Raw genomic sequence first — 18,312 nt, 5'->3', positions numbered from 1 at the left:
AATTCTGACTTGAACAGTGTTTATTCAGTAGACAGAGGAGTCGCTACCACCTTATTTCTTTTCCGAGAAAGCACCCCGAGTAAAAAAATATCTTGTTATATCGAGGGTCTGTATGTAGGCTATGGATGTTTGATTTCAGTGACCAAATCCTAACCTCGGTGCATTCGTTTTAAATGATGGACATGAAGAGCCTCCTCTTTGGCACATAATATTTGATCGTCTTATGATTTATTCGTCATTCCCTACAGACTCAAGCATGCCTATGGAGCGTAGGACAGCACTCTTCAATTCCAGGCCTGAAGGCTTTGCCGACTTCATTTTTTTTTTTTCGTTGCTGTTGTTGTTCCTGCCCTGACCGGTGCATGATTCAATTCACTCTTGCCTCCAGGGAAAATGCTGAAAAACACTATGTTTGTGAAACGCCTCACTATTTTTCTCCCCTCTCTCTTTTCCCTTCTTTTCATGGTGTTTTCAAAGTAGAGCTTTGTGACACCTTAACCCTGTATCGATATCAGTTGTTTGCTTGTAATGTCTATAAGCGAGTGTGTTATCTAATACCGCAGTAATCAAATGAAGGAGTTTTCTGTGCGATAAGTGGTCCCCCACGAAAGCCATTGAACGAAACGCACTGCACCGTTTCTTTTTGTTGACTCTCCGTCAAGCCGAAGCTCATTCGATATTTTCAATATCTTCTGGGTTCCAGTAATGGGCCAAATTTATAATGCACCCGCTGCTGAGGGACCTTGAAGGGTCGAATTCAGAAATGAAGGAATAGATTTGGTGGGTTTTGAAAGGCGACTGCCACTAGCATACATCACCATGGAAAATGGTGGCCCAGTGGTACCATGGAGTTGACTTGGGCCACCGCTGAGTGATGAGCAATCTTCAGCCGCAGCATGGCACAATAACAAAGTAAACAGCCGACGCTGCTCTCAGCATACATAAATCTCCAATATTTGATAAATAAGATTTGCCCGCCGTAATTGATTCCATGTGGAGATCCAAATAGAAACCTCGGAGGGCCCTGGTAAAATCTAATCAGGAGGGGAGGTTAGTCATCTGGCGAGTTACCTAAGGGTTTGTAATAATGGATCAACAATTATACCCTTCATAATTACTGGAGACAAACATGTAGATTATAATGTATAGCCGGCGAGATTCAGTCTGACATGTTTTCTGCTTCGCTGATCTCACAAAGCTGAAGGTGCAAATGCAGGACGGATTCTGTTGATAAAAGTGTGCTGCTAAAAGGGATTTCTCTGAAAAATATATCTAAGTTGAATATCCCAGTTGACGCTGTGGATAGCTGGGGTGCTTTATCATGTTGATGTCTGTGGGAGTTCTTGAGGAAAACATGACAGACATGCAGTGACTCGTAAAAAAAAAAAAACTGCTACGCTGTCGTCCTTTTTATATCGAACACCGTAAAACCCAGACAGAAGCATAAAGTCTCAAATCCTAAGCCAAAACTTTTCTTCGGGAAAGAAGACAAACATCCTTTTCTTCCTTCTTTATTTTGTGCTGCTTCAGAATAACGCATCAGCTTCCTTTTCTCAAGTGAAAACAGAAATTGGAACAATTTTATATGTGTCATTTAAATGAATTTAAACTCACAGATAAGAGAAAACCTAATTTAAATGAGACTTTCAATGAATAAGAATGTTCGTTCGGTAACAATAACTACACACTATGAATCATCTATTAAGAATAATCAAATAGTGTATTTATTATTTGTTAAGCGTTAACTCTACACTAAAAATCGATTAGTTACTTAAAGTGAGTAAACCAATTGCCTTGAAAGCAACAAGTTGACTGAACAAAAATAATGTATGTAAACCCATTGTAATTCGAAACTGTTCTACTGTTCTACTACTCGTGATCTAAGACAACGTACAGTAACATAAACAAACAACGGCCAAAATGCTCCAACTAAATTATTTATTAACATAGCATATCAAAACAGTCCAGAATGACAAGCGATGGGGAGCCCAACAACATAATAAATAACAACCAAACAAACCTTAAGCAGCTTGGAACTCCCCACTCCAAACAAATATCAAAAGGAAAGTATAAAGGAAAACACAACAATAAAGCCATCAAAAATTGTGCTGGTCTGGAGGAATGAAACAGTTTTAAAGACCTGATGCCACCAAATCAACCAATAGAAAACTGAATAGTGAAAAAAAATACAAACAAGATCAACTGAAATTAATAATTATGGGCAGGAGGGTACGCCACACGCAGCATCTCCACCCCCAAAAATGGTGACTGGTAAATAAAACAAAAGAATACATAAATAAAACACCACGAAACACCATATAGTAATATGTGACATTGCATCGGCCAGCACATTATCTTTACCAGAAACAGGTTTCATTTCCAAGTTAAAAGCTTGGACAAACAAAGCCCATCTCATTAAATGTTGATTAGAATTACGCATTTTCTGAATAAAGATGAGAGTGTTGTGATCAGTGCAGACAGTAATAATCTTTTACAGTGTTAGTCTATTTTAGCACGTCTGTTTTCAAATATTTACTGTCATTATTACATATTTGGTGCGTCAGTAAGTCTTTAAAATCTATACTTATAGCCCGTATTGAATTTAGAAGACACACTTGAGTCTGGAAGAGCAGATTTCATTTAGTTACTGTCATTTTGCCTGTTACAGAAAAGCTAGAAACAAAATACAAATATAATAAAAGTGTATTGGAAAAAAAGTGATTAGTTTACTTTTATTTTTAAAAAGTGAGTACAATTAGCATACTTATAAAAAATTAAGTCAACTTAACAGTTCCAAGTTACAATGGGTTTACTAACATTATTTTGTAAAGTCAACTTGTTGCTTTTAAGGAAATTGGTTTACTCGCTTTAAGTAACTAATCACTTTTTCAGTGTACATTCATACACTCACTGTAAACCCAATAAGTTAGGGTAACTCAAACCATTTGAGGAAACTGATTGCAACAAACCATTTAAGTTCAAAAACTGATCCTAATGAGTACTTTGAACTTAATCCATTTGAGTAAAAGAAGCAATTTGAGCAAAGTAAAACCCAATAGGTTAAGACAACTCAATTGGTTTGAGGAAACCGGTTGCAACAAACCATTTGTATTAAAAAATAATCTAAATGAGTTAAAAATAATAGACTAGAATGAATGGTAACACTTTATAATATCATAGTGTTTCCGTTCATTCTAGTCTGTTTTCATACAAAGGCTTTGAAAACTTGAATGAACAGCAATTTCATGATACCTTTGATTTACTGTCATTTTTGAAGCTCTGCATGTTTATTGTAAATGAAAGAAAAACAGACACTAGAATATTGCCTTTTTGCGATTCATACGGGTTTGAAATGACATGGAAGTAAATAAATGATGACAGAATATGTATTATTTGAGTGAACTGTTCCTTTAATTGAAGATTGGCTGCTAAAGCATATGGATGCTTTGTTCGTATCTTCTCTTTAGCTTTGTTCACAGTGTGTGTGGAAAGGATAATTGACTGTGCCGAAAATCAGAAGATCAAGTTCTGACATCTTGTCACTTTGACTCAGGGGTTGACTCTGAATGTGTCATTGCTATTATTAGAGCCTTCTCGCTACATTAGCTTGAGTCGCTTATTTCTTTTATTTTCCCTAAAGACCAATGAAATGTTTTGACATGCAGTTTTTCGGCATTTATGCATTCTCTTTGTAAACAATATGCTGGATTTCTATTTGATTTAATTGTTTTAGGTTGGACTATTATTCTGGTTAATTTAGGTTTGTTTAATAATAATAATAATAATAATAATAATAATAAATTTTATTTTATATAAATTATTGTTTTATTTATTTTATTTTATTTTTTATAGATTTTACAGCATCTGCCTGAAGTAGTGAAATGGTTAATTTGTTTTAGTATAAATTGTTTTATTTTATTTTATTTTATTTTATTTTATTTTATTTTATTTTATTTTATTTTATTTTATTTTGTTTTGTTTTGTTTTGTTTTGTTTTTTACAGCATCTTGTTAAATGGCTTATTTGTTTTAAGTTTAAAGAATTTTAACTTTTATTTTATTTTATTTTATTTTGTTTTGTTTTGTTTTGTTTTTTACAGCATCTTGTTAAATGGCTTATTTGTTTTAAGTTTAAAGAATTTTAACTTTTATTTTATTTTATTTTATTTTAATTTATTATTATTATTATTTTTATTTTTATTTATTTATTTATTTATTTATTTTTATTTTTATTTTATTTTATTTTATTTTATTTTATTTTATTTTATTTTATTTTATTTTATTTTATTTTATTTTATTTTATTTTATTTTATTATTTACAGCATCTGCCTGAAGTGGTTAAATGGCTTGAAAATTCTTAAATTTTAGTCCTCTATTTAAAATAACTTAATTTTTTAAAAACATTGTATTTATTTTAACTTTGTTTTAGTTTTATTCATTTTTTGTTTATTTAATTAATTAATTATTATTTATTTATTTATTTATTTATTTATTTATTTATTTATTTATTTCTATTATTTCATTTTTTGTATTATTATTATTTTTTTTATCTGCCTGAAAGGGCTAATTGACCAAAGCAAAACATTTATAAAATAGAAGAGAGATCCCTATTATAAAGTGTGTTTTATAACATATTACATTACCACATTATTATACTTCTACTTTATTGCTTCCTACTTTATTCTAATTTCTACTTTGCAAGTTTTCTAATACATGACATTATAGTTTCTATGGACACAGTAGCCAGAAGAGCTGGTTTCAGTCTGTTGAGAATGATGGTTCCAATAAACAAGTAAATAAATAGAAAACTGACCCACCCACTCAATGAACTCGCATAACTCAGCCAGTTCTTCCGTCTTGTCAGAACCCATCTGTTCTCAGATCAGCCCTCCTGCTGTTCATTATATTTGATTAACCATCAAATATGACCCCGCTGGAAACATTTGTGCATATTTTGGTCATTTCATTCAAGACATGCTTACAAGAATGCGTAAAAAAACGATTTGTTCCTTTTACAACGTCTTTTATTTCCATTAAAATAAATATGATTAAAGTGGAATTCTGCTGTAACAGCTACTCTGAGCAGACAGAACCATTTTGTTTCTTTCATTCTGTATCTTGTTTTATCTAGCTATTTCTATCTATTGTTCTGTTTTTTCTATCTATCATTTTATCTATTGTCAACTATTTGCAGTTTGTTTTATCATTTTTTTCTGTTGAATGTTTAATTTTATCTAACCGTTTGCAGTTTCAGTGTTATCATTTTTCAATTAAATTAGCCTTTTTTCCTTTTTATAATGCTATTTTCTTTCTGTCATCCTTTTCATTTGATTTATCATACTGTTCTGTTGTGATATGTTCTACGGTTTGTTCTCTCCTTTCTTCTGTTGTTCTTTTTATATGATTTGTTGTTTCTTATTTTATTTCATTCTTATTTCATCTTTAGTTCTCTTTTGTTTGATCTACCTATCTATTAATTTTTTTTCTTTTTTTCGTCTGATTCATCAGGTATTCCATCTGTCATTTATTATTTATTTTGTCATTTATATTATTTATAAGTTCTATCATTCATTCTATATATTTTCTTATCAGTTTTATACTTCTGATGTTTTTTATACTGTGTACCATTTTTGTTATTTATTAAATCCATTGTCTCTTCTGCCTATCATTCTGTCGTTCTTTTATTCTCTGTTGTTATTCTTTCATCCTATCATTTGTTTTGTCATTTGTTCTTTCTGTTCTTCTGTCTATTGTTTCTTCGCATTCCCTTTATCATATTGTTTTTGTTCTGTCCATAGTTTATATCCCTCCATCCATCTATATGCTCAATCATTCTGTTTTGTTCTTTCTATAGTTTCATCCATCTATCCATCCATCCATCCATCCACCCATCCATCCACTCAATCATTTGTTGTTTGTTCTCTATATAGTTTAATCCATCATTCCATCTATCCCTCCATCCATCCATCCATCCATCCATCCATCCATCCATCCATCCATCCATCCATATGCTTAATCATTCTGTTTTGTTGTGTCTGTAGTTTTTGTCTATCCTTCCATCCATCCACTCAATCGTGTTGTTGTTTGTTCTGTCTATAGTTTATATCTATTCATCTATCCATCCATCCATCCATCCATACGCTTACTAATTCTCTTTTGTTCTGTCTATGGTTCCATCCATCCATCCATCCATCCATCCATCCATCCATCCATCCATCCATCAATCCATCCATCCATCCGTCCATCCATCTATATGCTCAATCATTCTGTTTTGTTCTGTCTATTGTTTCATCCATCTATCCATCCATCCACTCAATCAAGTTGTTTTTTTCTGTTTAAAGTTTCTCTCCATCTGTCTATTAGTTCATTCATCCATATGCTCAGTCATTTTGTTGTTTGTCCTGTGTATAGTTTCTATCTATCCTTCCTTCCATCCATCCATATATATGCTCACTCATTCCTTTTTGTTCTGTCTATAGTTCCATCCATCCATCAATCTGCTCAATATTTTTGTTGTTTGTCTCTATAGTTTTTATCCATCTTTCCGTCCATCTGTTCGCTCAATCAATCTGTTTTGTTGTATATATACCTCCATCCATCCATCAGTCCATCAATCAATCAATCCATCCATCCATCCATCCATCCATCCATCCATCCAGCCATGCGTAGGCTCAATCATCCTGTTTTGTTCTTTTCATAGTTCCATCCATCCGTCCATTCCCTCAATCATTCTGTTGGTTGTTCTGTGTTTAGTTCCATCCATCCATCTTTCCATCATTCCATTCATCCATTTATTCACTTAAGATATCTATTGTTTGTTCGGTCCAGGGCATCACAGTTGCGCAGTGGGTAGCATGATCACCTCACTGCCAGAAGGTTGCTGGTTCGAGCCCCGGCTGGGCCAGTTGGCATTTCTGTGTGGAGTTTGCATGTACTCCCGTGTTGGTGTGGGTTTCCTCGGGGGTCCTCCGGTTTCCCCCACAGTCCAAATACATGTGCTATAGGTGTGTTAAATCAACTAAATTGGCCATAGTGTATGTATGTCAAAGAGTGTGTATGGGTGTATCACAGTGTTGTGGTGTAGCTGGAAGGGCATCTGCTGTGTAAAGCAGCTGCTGGATAAGTTTGCGGTTTATTCCACTGTGTCAATCCCTGATAATAAAGGGACTAAGTCAAAAAGAAAATGAATGAATCAATAAATGTTGTCTATAGTTTCCATCCATCAATCTATCCATCCATCCATCCATCCATCCACCCATCCATCCATCCATCCATCCATTATTTTATCATTCTATTATTTTCTATTCATCTATTTTATTATTTAGCTGTCTGTCATATCTGTTGCAGTTCTGTTTGATAGAAAACAAAATGAACACAGTGAACTATTTAAACTTTTATTAACAACCGTAAAAACTGTCTTTATTATAAAAAAAGTGCTGAAGAAATCATTTTATACCCATTCAACCAAGTCACTGTGTGACTTTGTCTGCTTCAATGCTGTCTCTTTCAGTGACATGTGGAGTTCTTACCTTGAGGCCTTCAGTCATTCAAAATATCTCCTGACTCAAAGTAGCATATGCACACAGCAGAGGCTGCAAGTGACGGCAAGACCCCCGCCGTTAGGAAGCTTCTCCATATGGCATCTTTGAGGGTTCTCTTTTCTGTCTAATTAACGCCTTTGATGCAAATCAGTGTTCCTCTCTCAGCGAGGACAGGTCAAACGATTTGAATACACCCTCTCCTTGGAATGGCAACTATCGGTTAGTGTGGAAGTTTAAAAGGGCCCAGTGTTTTCTGAGAAAGTTTAATGAGTTTATTATTATGCATTTTTTGCAGTTAATCTGCATATGACTATTTACTGAAATGACAGGAGGTTAATTCAAGGCGTCTGTGAAGGAGGATATATATATATAAATGTTGGAAATTATGAAGATGAGGACTATTAGTAACTCTCCAGATTGAAAAAAAGGTTGGCTGGATTGTTGGTTGTACACCAAATTCATAAAACAAGTTTTGCTTTTGTGGCTTTTTTTCACTTGTGCAAAACAAAGGTTTTTATGGGCACATAAAAAGAGACAATGAGCCCTGTTTTTGCATCTGTGGCAGGAAAAATAGCCTTTTATTCACTCCCTTCATTTTGCTTCATTGTCAAAATATGTCTATAGGCACATGTGGTTACACATGTTAAACCATAATAATTTTCCCAGTGATGGGTTGCAGCTGGAAGAGAATCCGCTACGTAAAACATATGCTGGATGAGTTGGTGGTTCATTCTGCTGTGGCAACCCCAGATTAATAAAGGGACTAAGCTGAAAAAAATGAATAAACAAATAATAATATTACTTTTAAGCGTTTAACTGAAAGCTGATGGATAGTAATCGGTCAAAATGTATCCGTTCGGTTAACAGTTAAACGGGCAATATGAGCACCTATTCCTGCTACACCAAAATATTATTTTATTAGTATGATACAGGAAAAGAGACTTGAAATTGAGAACTAATACAATTTAAGGGTCAAAAAGATTAAAATTGACTGAAGCTAAATCACTAAAATGACCTAAGTCCCTCAATCGGCCCCTACGATCATGGCCTTCCAATCATCCCCATCCACCGAATAGCCACACACCAATAGCTGGTGTGTGGTAAGCGTACTGGCACCGCTGTCCTGTGGCTGCCATCGCATCATCCAAGTTAATGCTGCATACTGGTGCTATTGTGGAGAGACACCTCCCCCCCCCCCCCCCCCTCATGATTGTGAAGCGCTTTGAGTTTATGGCCATACACAATAAAAGTGCTATATAAATACATATTACATCAAATTACTTTCTGACACCATTATTTATAGTGTATATACAGTATGTGGTCCTTTTCTACAAGAATTTGAACCATATCTACAAGACAGCCTCACACAATCGTGGCACATTTGTTGGCAGTGCACTCATGTCCCAAATGTGCTCTGTTGGATTTAGATCTGCTGAATGGGGGACATTTGTGTATAGCAAACTCAAAGGCATGTTTGAAATTATGAAGATGAGGACTATTAGCAACTGTAAAAAAAAAAAGAGGATTGGTTGGATTGTTGGTTGTACACTTAATCATCACATACATTTTGCTTTTGTGGCTTCTTTCTCCACTTGTGCAAAACAGGTTTTTATGGGGCAGACCATGAGGGAGACAATCAGCACTGGTTTTCCGTCTGTGGATAGCAATTGCCTTCTTTTCACTCCCTTAATTTTGCTTTATTGGCAAAATATGTCTATAGGGATTTGTGATTACACGTTAACACTCAATGGGCCATATCATACACCCGGCGCAATGTGGCGCAAGGCGCGGCGCTATAGTCTTTTGTTAGTTTCAGCTTGGCGCAGAGTCGTTTTGAGGTGTTGCGCCACGCTGTTTAAATAGCAAATGCATTAGCGCTCATATGTGTGTCCATAGACATTCTGGTCTAAAAAGGAAGGCTTTCTGAGGCGCACTGCTGGTGCGTTGCTATTTTGAGAAACTAAAATAAATTTTTCATTAGACCAAAACAAACCCGGTCTAAACTCCAGCGCAGAGTTGCGCCTGGCTAACACACTGCTTACTATGCACAAGAGAGCAATAGGCAAATATCTTTACATATGAAAAAAAAAATTAATATTAGGGATATATATAGAATATAAGAATAGATATATAATATAAATAACAAAGCATAATATTTTCTAGCCTACATAAATATAAAAAATCACCGCTTTATGCCTTCTTCATCTCGGGAGGCTTTTTCAGTTCATTCATAACAATTTGCTTTTGTATAATGTTATTATTATTATTAGTATTATTTATTATATCCATATTTATATTTGTTTTATTAAAAACAAGCTTAGATTTGCCCACCTGTCAGGTTTTAGACAATATGGGGCACAGCATGTGTTTTAGCATATAACTCAGGTTTTTGAACACACTTTGTTATTATTGTTCATTTATTCGTTTGCTGGAAATTAGAACTGAATTTAGAAATAGTTTTTATAACGAATATTTGCGCTTAACAAACGCAATTAATTATTTATAGACTAATTGATGTCTGTGCGTAAAGGTTTCCCTATTCACTAGAGCGAAAGTGAAAGTAGATCCATTATCTCTCATTCTCACGCAGTAGATGCTCTGTTTAACAGTTTTCTCTAATTGGTTTATTCTCAAAACACAAAAAACTCATTAAGAAAATAAACTCAACCCTTTTAGACTATGCGCAACGGCGCAAAGCGGATTTTCCCATCCTTAAATTAGCAAAAATGCGTTCTGACACGCCCTGAAAGCGTTTGCGCCCTGCACTTTGCGCTCTGCGAATGGACCGTCAAAATAGAGCCCAATGAGTTGATAAATTTGCATTAAATATTTATGTAGGAAAATTTAAAAAATACAAAATATAATAATAATAATAATAATAATAATAATAATAATTTTAAGCATTTAACTAAAAGCATTAATCGGTCAAAATGTGTCCTTTCGGTTAACTGTTAAACAGTCAATATGAGCACCTCTTCATTCTACAACAAAATAAAACTTTAATTGTACATGATATAGGAAAAGAGAATTGAGATTGAGAAATAATACAATTTAAGTGTCAAGAAGATTCAAATCGATAAATCACTACAATTACCTTCTGGCACCATTATTTATAGTGTATATACAGTATGTGGTCCTTTTCTACAAGAATTTTGGACCATATCTACAAGACAGCCTCAAACAATTTTGCCATGTTTGTTGGCAGTGCATTCATATCCCAAAGGTGCTCTGTTGGATTTAGATCTTGTGAATTAGGGACATTTGTGTATAGCAAACTCGAAGAAAGCATGTTGGAAATTATGAAGATGAGACTTACAACAAAATATTAGAACAGTAAATGATAGCGAAACAGGACAATTAGATTGAGAACTAATACAGCTTAAACAGATTGAAATATATCAATGCTGAACAATGGTATTTCTCTGTAGAATATCCAGATTGTTCACACTTAACAAGAAGGAAAACAAATATGGATTTGATTTTTTTTATTCCTGCTATTTCAGACTTGTCATGTTGGGTGTTTTTTGGAGGTGAGAGAAGCCCACAGTCTGTGGAAATTCAGATGCCCGAGGCAAGATATGACATGACTAAAACAGCATAATTACCCATGCTGACACTATTTTTTGATAGTGTATATATTTGTTCCATATCTACCAGAATTTGGTCCATATCTACAAAACAGCCTCAGAGAATTGTGGCAGATTTGTTGGCTGCTTATTTATGATGCAAATGTCCCATTCCAGCACGTCCCAGTGGTGCTCTGTTGGATTTAGATCTGGTGAAAAGAGGCCATTTGTGTATAACAAACTCACAGGCACGTTCACGAAAGCAGTTTAAGTTGATTTGAGCATTGTGACATGAAGTGTTATCCAGCTGGAAGAAGCCATCACAAAACTGATACACTGGGGTCATAAAGAGACATGGTCATCAACAATACTTTTGTAGCCTGTGACATTTGGCACACAAAGTGGCTCTAGAAAATATCCTCCACACTATTACTCCAACAACAGCCTGAACTATTAGTAGACAGGATGAATCCATGTTGTTTACACCAAATTACGGCAAGTTTAACCAATGGTTACAGCAGAAATTGGGGCTCATGATGCCAAGGAACCATTTTCTAATCATCTATTTCCAGTTTGGTGAGCCTGTGTGAATTATAGGCTCTTAAGGCTGTAACACACAAAGCCAAAGGTTGGCTGTCAGCCAGGCTGTTGCCTGTTGTTGGGTTATTGTCAGATCGAGTTGGCCTGATTCAATTAAATTAATCTTAATTTCTATAGTGCTTTTACAATGTAGATTGTGTCAAAGCAGCTTAACCTAGAAGTTCTAGTATAGTTGAAATTGAATTGAGTTGAAGTTCAGTTCAGTTTAGTTCAGTTAAGTGTGGTTTAATTTTCACTGCTGAAAGTCCAAACACTGAAGAGCAAATCCATCGATGTGCAGCTCCACAAGTCCTGAACCAAGCAAGCCAGTGGCAACAGTAGATTCAGCATATAGAATTATTAATTACGCGGATTGAAGAGACTCTGATTGGTTATTCAGCAATGAAATATAGCCAATAACAAAAACTAAAGTAACCAAGTAAACAATTCAAGTCAAGAGGCAACCAAAAAAAGCCAGCTGTAGATTCATTTCTTAAATATTTGCAAATAATGTGAATTTTTAGCTTATCGGACAAATTTACATGAGTGAATCCCTCCATGATGAGTGACAATTACTAAATGCTGCTTTGTTTATGCTTTGTCTATGTGAACTGCAGAACCGCAGTCCCTTTTCAGTCAGCTACTGTCCGTTGGGTATATTCACATGTAACTTTTTGGTCCAGACGGGACCAGATGAGAGCTAATGTAAGCCAACAACACCGTTGGTTTTCGTCTGTGCAAGTTATTTGGGATCAGCTTGATGTTGCTATGATGGGTTCAGAACAAATACGGAACATCGTGTTGCTCTGGTGTACTCATGATATTGTTTTTCCCCTCATGTAAAATTTCCCTCTCATTTGAGTTCAACAATTTGAATTTTGATGGAAGACACGGTTAACGTCCGCATTAACCAAAAGCTGTGACCATTTTTATGTATTATTTTTTTATTTGATGCATTTCCTGAAGAAACTGAATTTTAAATGAGAAAACAGTGGGCGTGGTTTGTTTTTTTCTTCTGTGATATGATTACTTGTGATGAAAATGGCATAGTTAGTTGAAGGGGTGTGGCTTAATATGTTAACCACACCAATTACCTTAGGCAGACGTAATGTGAGAATTTACATTTACATTTAGTCATTTAGCAGACGCTTTTATCCAAAGCGACTTACAAATGAGGACAAGGAAGCAATTTACACAACTAAGAGCAACAATTAATAAGTGCTATAGGCAAGTTTTAGGTCTGTAAAGTCTAAGAAGGGAAGTATTAGTAGTATTAGTTTTTTTTTTTTTTTTTTTGGGTAAAGTTAGTGTGATATTCAGAGAGGCAATTGCAGATTATGAAGTGAAGTGGAGACTAAATAGTTAAGTTTTTAGTCGTTTCTTGAAAGTAGCGAGTGACTCTACTGTTCTGATGCAGTTAGGGAGTTCATTCCACCAACTGGGCAGATTGAGCGTGAGCGTGAGCGAAAGTGATTTCTTCCCTCTTTGGGATGGAACCACGAGGCGACGTTCATTCACAGAAGGCAAGTTTCTGGAGGGCACATAGATCTGCAGAAGTGAGAGCAGATAAGAAGGTGCAAGGCCAGAAGTCACTTTGTAGGCAAACATCAGAGCTTTGAATTTGATGCGAGCAGCAACTGGCAGCCAGTGCAAACAGACTAGCAGCGGAGTGACATGTGCTCGTTTAGGTTCATTGAAGACCACTCGTGCTGCTGCGTTCTGGAGCAGTTGAAGAGGCTTGATAGAGTTAGCTGGACGCCCAGCTAGTAGAGAGTTGCAATAATCCAGTTTGGAGAGAACAAGAGCTTGAACAAGGAGTTGAGCTGCATGTTCAGATAAGAAGGGTCGGATCTTTCTGATGTTATAGAGTATTTAACTCAAAACGAACAGGAAGTGCATTTTCATATTTTTATTTTAAATTACAATTGCAAACAATTTAATTTTTCTTAATGGGATGCTTGGATGTATGGTTCACTACATAACTGGCAATGTGAGCTAAAAATATCATATAGTTTCTTTTAATATCATTAGTACTTTAATTAGATAATTTACCTCTATTCATGTTTGCATTGACTTTGTACATGTTGATACTTGTTTCCACTATTGGTGCGAACCTGGCATTAGTTTTCTGTTTTTAGCTGACACGAGTGACACTGGGGTGCTTTTCTTTTTGCTGTAGCTCATCTGATTCAAGTTTTTATTAATGTGTTGAGAGGCTTTTCTACAGACCTCAGCTGTAAAGTGTAGTTATTAGAGTTTTTGTTGCTTTTCTGTCAGATTGAACCAGTCTGACCATTCTTCCTCTGACCACTGGCATAAACAAGGCATTTTCAGCCACAAAACTGCTGTTCACTGGACTTTTTGTCTTTTTAAGTCCAGTCTCTGTAAACCCTAGAGATGAGTGTGCTTGAAAATCCCAGCAGATCAGCAGTTCCTGAAATACTCAGGCACCAACAGCCATGCCACATTCACTTAAATCACCCTTTTTCCTCACTCTGATGCTCAACATGAACTTCAGCGAATCATGCCTTGGCTGATTGTCCATCTTTCCACACTGCTCTAGATCTTTCTGATTTTGATTGCACTGTAATAATATGCACCCTTTATAATGCTGCTTTGGAATAATAGTTGTGAAAAGCACTACACAAATAAACTTGAATTGGATTGAATTGAATTGACTGGCTGAGGGCCATATCTTGAACGTTTTCTCAGAAAGTCTCACTGTCTAACTCTAATGTGCTAGAGGTGATAATTACTGTACCTTCAACACTAGTGAGTACGAAATCTTGACCATTCAGACAATTCCACTCCACTGAATGGTTACTTAGCCACTATACAAAGTCACCTGATGATTAAATGCCGCAGTAAATTCAGTATCCTTTACTTTTTCTAGTCTCTTGGACTTGCAGGTCATGACCTTGGGGTTAAGGGGTCTTGTATTGATCTTAAACAACTGTGCAGAGAAAATAAGCAAGCCTCTTCACTTCATCGTAGCATATAAACACTGCGGCCCTGTGGTGCATTTAAATGTTGTTTTGTTCAAGTGCACTAAAATATTCTGTGAGGCAGTTTTGAGCATTAAAATAAATTGGTTTGAAATATGATATAATAGGGCTGGGTGATAAAATCTATATTTTTTGACCGAATAACATTGTCAATATTAATAAAAAAAAAAAAAGATTCGGTATGAAGGCTATAGTTTAATTCAAATGTGGCTGCTGAGCGCATGGCTTGGAAGCAGTGCAAATAAGCTTGGAGTGTAAGTTTGTCATTTTCAATGGAGGCACATTTTCTAACCGCACCTAAAAACTTCCAAATGCTGCGAACGCAGCACGATTCATGTAAGTAGAACTAACCAGAACTAATTTGCTTCACACTTTATTTATAATATATACATTACAGTAATAACGGCGGACTAATTACCTCAGACAAACACAGCACACTCAAACATTGCAGCACTTTTTACCTTTCTCCATAAACTTGCATCGGAGCAGCAGCAATGGTTTCTCTGTTTGTCGTCTTCTGAGAAAGCGATTGATGGTCGCCTAGTTACGTCAGACGCCAGGGAATCGCAAGTGCAAAGCCCATTACAAATGGTCAAGAAATCCACGCGCACGTGCTTGTCACTTCAGGTCAGAGTAACAACACATGCGAAAATGAGTGTCGTGTAACAGCAGATTGTTTATAAAAAAGAGCTAAGGATGCCACTTAAGAGTGGCTTTTTGGTTTCTTTTCTTGTGCATCCCAGCCACTAGCTCCCCATCTGAAAGATGCTTTAGCATAGGGGTAATAGAGTTATTCAACTTCACAATTTGTAATGTTGCAGTATGTACTTGAATAATGGTAGTTGGTTCCTTTACTTAAAAGCTCAGATTTGATTTTCATAATTTGTTTTGTTTACAGAGTTTGAGGTTTACTATATCATCAAGTATTTACACTTTACTATTGCACACACTTTGTAACATTTTATTTATCCGAGTCTCTTTAACACTTATTTTGTCATAAAGAGATAAGATATTTTGTTTAAATATTTTTGTTTTTGACTATTAAACAGACCTCCTAGTTTTTCGCGATTCCCCGATTGCTGAATTCAACGCAAAATCAACAAAAAGTTTCTGCAAAATTCTTAATTTAATCGCAAAATAATCGCAAAAAAGTAAATAATCTCATAAAACATCAAATTCCAAACCCTATAATCAAATTTAATTTCTTTTCAGTTTGCATTTAATTGTTTTACATGACTTATAGACGTTGTAGTGCACAGAATGTATTTGAGTATGTCGTGTGTTGCGTACCTTGGAAGAAGCGCGAGTGATTTACATGTTCAGTCAAAACAAAGTTGGGATTAGACATCCTGTGGAACAAAGTTTTAGCAATCATCTTACAAACAAGGCAATGAAACACAAATGCAGATTGTTACACAGATGGCAGCCGCTGGACGTGACCGAATTGAAAGACAATATTTGTGCTTTACATGTATGGCTGCATGTATACATGTATGTATTGTGATGCGCTTCAAATCGGTAAATGGTTTTGTTTAACTCTACCCTGCAGTTAACGTGAGAAAACGATTCCCTGTCATTGTCGAGTGTTACGGCCATCCGTGTTTTAGGTGTATTACGTTAGGGGAAGCCCTAACGCATGTCCTAAGTGAGGTAAATTTCAGATGCTTTCTGAGTGAAAGTAAGATCGTGGATAAAAATAAGAGTTATACAAACTTCCTTTGGCTTAATCCCTTCCATTGTGGATCTTGTCTTGACAAGAGACCAAAATAAATAAGCTTTATTTTTATATTGTGTGTCACTACGTCAGATTACACAGCTAGCATAGTTGGCTAACTAATATGGTAAATAAAATTAAATCTAAAAAGGAATTACCACCAAAAACATCATTTTTATCGCAAAAAAGTTTGTAAAAAACTAGGTGGTCGGATTAAAACAATTTGCTTCAGTAATGTTGATAAATTAAAATAAAGGGGTTAAATAAAAAATAAAAAAATCCTTATATTCCTAAATGTATTTTTAAAATAATATTCAATAAGTATTGATATCGAATGATATGAAACATGATATCATGATTTTTTTTTTTTTGCAATTTGACCCAGCCTTATGATATAATGTATTGTACATATAGGTTAAACCTACAAAGGTTATTTAAAAATGTAAAAAATGGCTTCTTACAGAAATGTTTTATACAGTAGCACATTTTTAAGCTGCCAAACAAAGCAGATACCCCCTCCATACCAGTGCTGTGAGTTTGGACAGGACTTCCCATAATAAGCTGTTCAGTGGGGAGTTTTTAAGAGTGTGATTCTTTATTTTACCACTGGTAATAATGCCACTTTTTCTCTTTTTACCCCACAGGAAGTGTGTGTATCTCACAGTCGGTGAAAATCCCCCGTGAGCCAAAACCAGAAGAATTTGATAAGATAATCAAAAGACTAGGAGAAAATCCGAACGCAAGGGTTGTTATTATATTTGCAAATGAAGACGATATAAGGTGAGCAGCTTCTGTTGTTTTTAAATTAGCATCCATTTTGAGCTCTTTTTGTGTGTGGATATTATATTATGTAGGTTATTCTTATTGTAATCTGCACTGAACTCATTTCTGCTATCAGTCTTTATGGATTTAAAAGCTAATAAACAGCTAAATAGCCATTGCTTTATGAAATAACATTTGAAAAGCATAACAAGGACTTTGCTGGGAGGTGAAAAACTCATTTCCCTGACCTCTATTATAACCGGTTTAATTTGCCCCATGGGTACGTCTAAAACGCCCCAGCACTGAGCACCTGGAGTACCTAATCAGAAATATTAGAACCCAGCTGTTCTCATGAAAATTGACAAAATGCCTTCACTTAAATGTGCTATTAGACATCCATTGAATAATAATCGTTTTAATTTGAAGGAATAATTATGGTCCAACTTTTTTTTTTTTTTTCAATTTGTTGCTTGCCTGAGCATTCAGGATAACTGTTTAATCATGCTTCTCTAATTATTGTTTGTCAGCTATTGTCCTTGAGTTCATAATGGCTTGTTTATCCATGTTCACATCGATGCACCTGTAATTCATAAAACATGTTTCTCTAATTAAAAAAAAAGTCATTATATGAACATCGAGAGGAAATCAGAATTGACCATTCGTGCTTTAATCTGTGCTCTTGGTTTTATTATGCATGATATTTGAAATATATCTTTCATCAGAATGTAAAAACTTGTTTGAAAGGATAGTTTACCAAAGATTAGAGGGAAAAAATCTAGTTAATTTACTCACCCTCAGGCTATTCAAAATGCTTCTTTAGTGGAACATTAAAAAGATTTTTAGCTGAAACTGTGGTCAATGATGATACATCAAATGCAAGTCAGCCGCTACTAGCATTTTGTGAATGCCAAAATAATAGAAACATGCCTCCTGACAATACTTCGAGATCTTACTAAGTGAAATCATTTGTCTGTGTAAGAAACAGCATAATATTTACTCTACAGTACATCATTAACTGTGATCCACAGGTTTGGCAAATCCATTCATTTTTTTAGGTCAGTTGTTTAAAACCTTAATGCATCATCAACACACCGTGGTATCTCCTGTATTGTTTTTATTTTGTATTTACTCTAAAATAGGGTTGAC

At 35.1% G+C, this 18,312-nt stretch overlaps 1 protein-coding gene across 4 annotated transcripts in view; it reads left to right on the top strand.

The window, feature by feature from the left end:
* The window catches only part of grm4 (glutamate receptor, metabotropic 4), a 265,644-nt gene that overhangs the window by 127,988 nt on the left and 119,344 nt on the right, over positions 1 to 18,312 (top strand). For all 4 annotated transcript variants that reach the window (XM_021476905.3, XM_021476906.3, XM_073953112.1 and 1 more), the window contains 1 exon segment: positions 17,049 to 17,184. In XM_021476905.3, coding sequence (XP_021332580.1) covers positions 17,049 to 17,184 — 136 coding nt within the window.

The sequence above is a fragment of the Danio rerio genome, chromosome 6 (assembly GCF_049306965.1).
Source record: "Danio rerio strain Tuebingen ecotype United States chromosome 6, GRCz12tu, whole genome shotgun sequence".
Taxonomy (NCBI): Eukaryota; Metazoa; Chordata; class Actinopteri; order Cypriniformes; family Danionidae; genus Danio; species Danio rerio.
The sequence above is the reverse complement of the archived record's forward strand: the minus strand, read 5'-3'. Positions and strand labels throughout refer to the sequence as shown.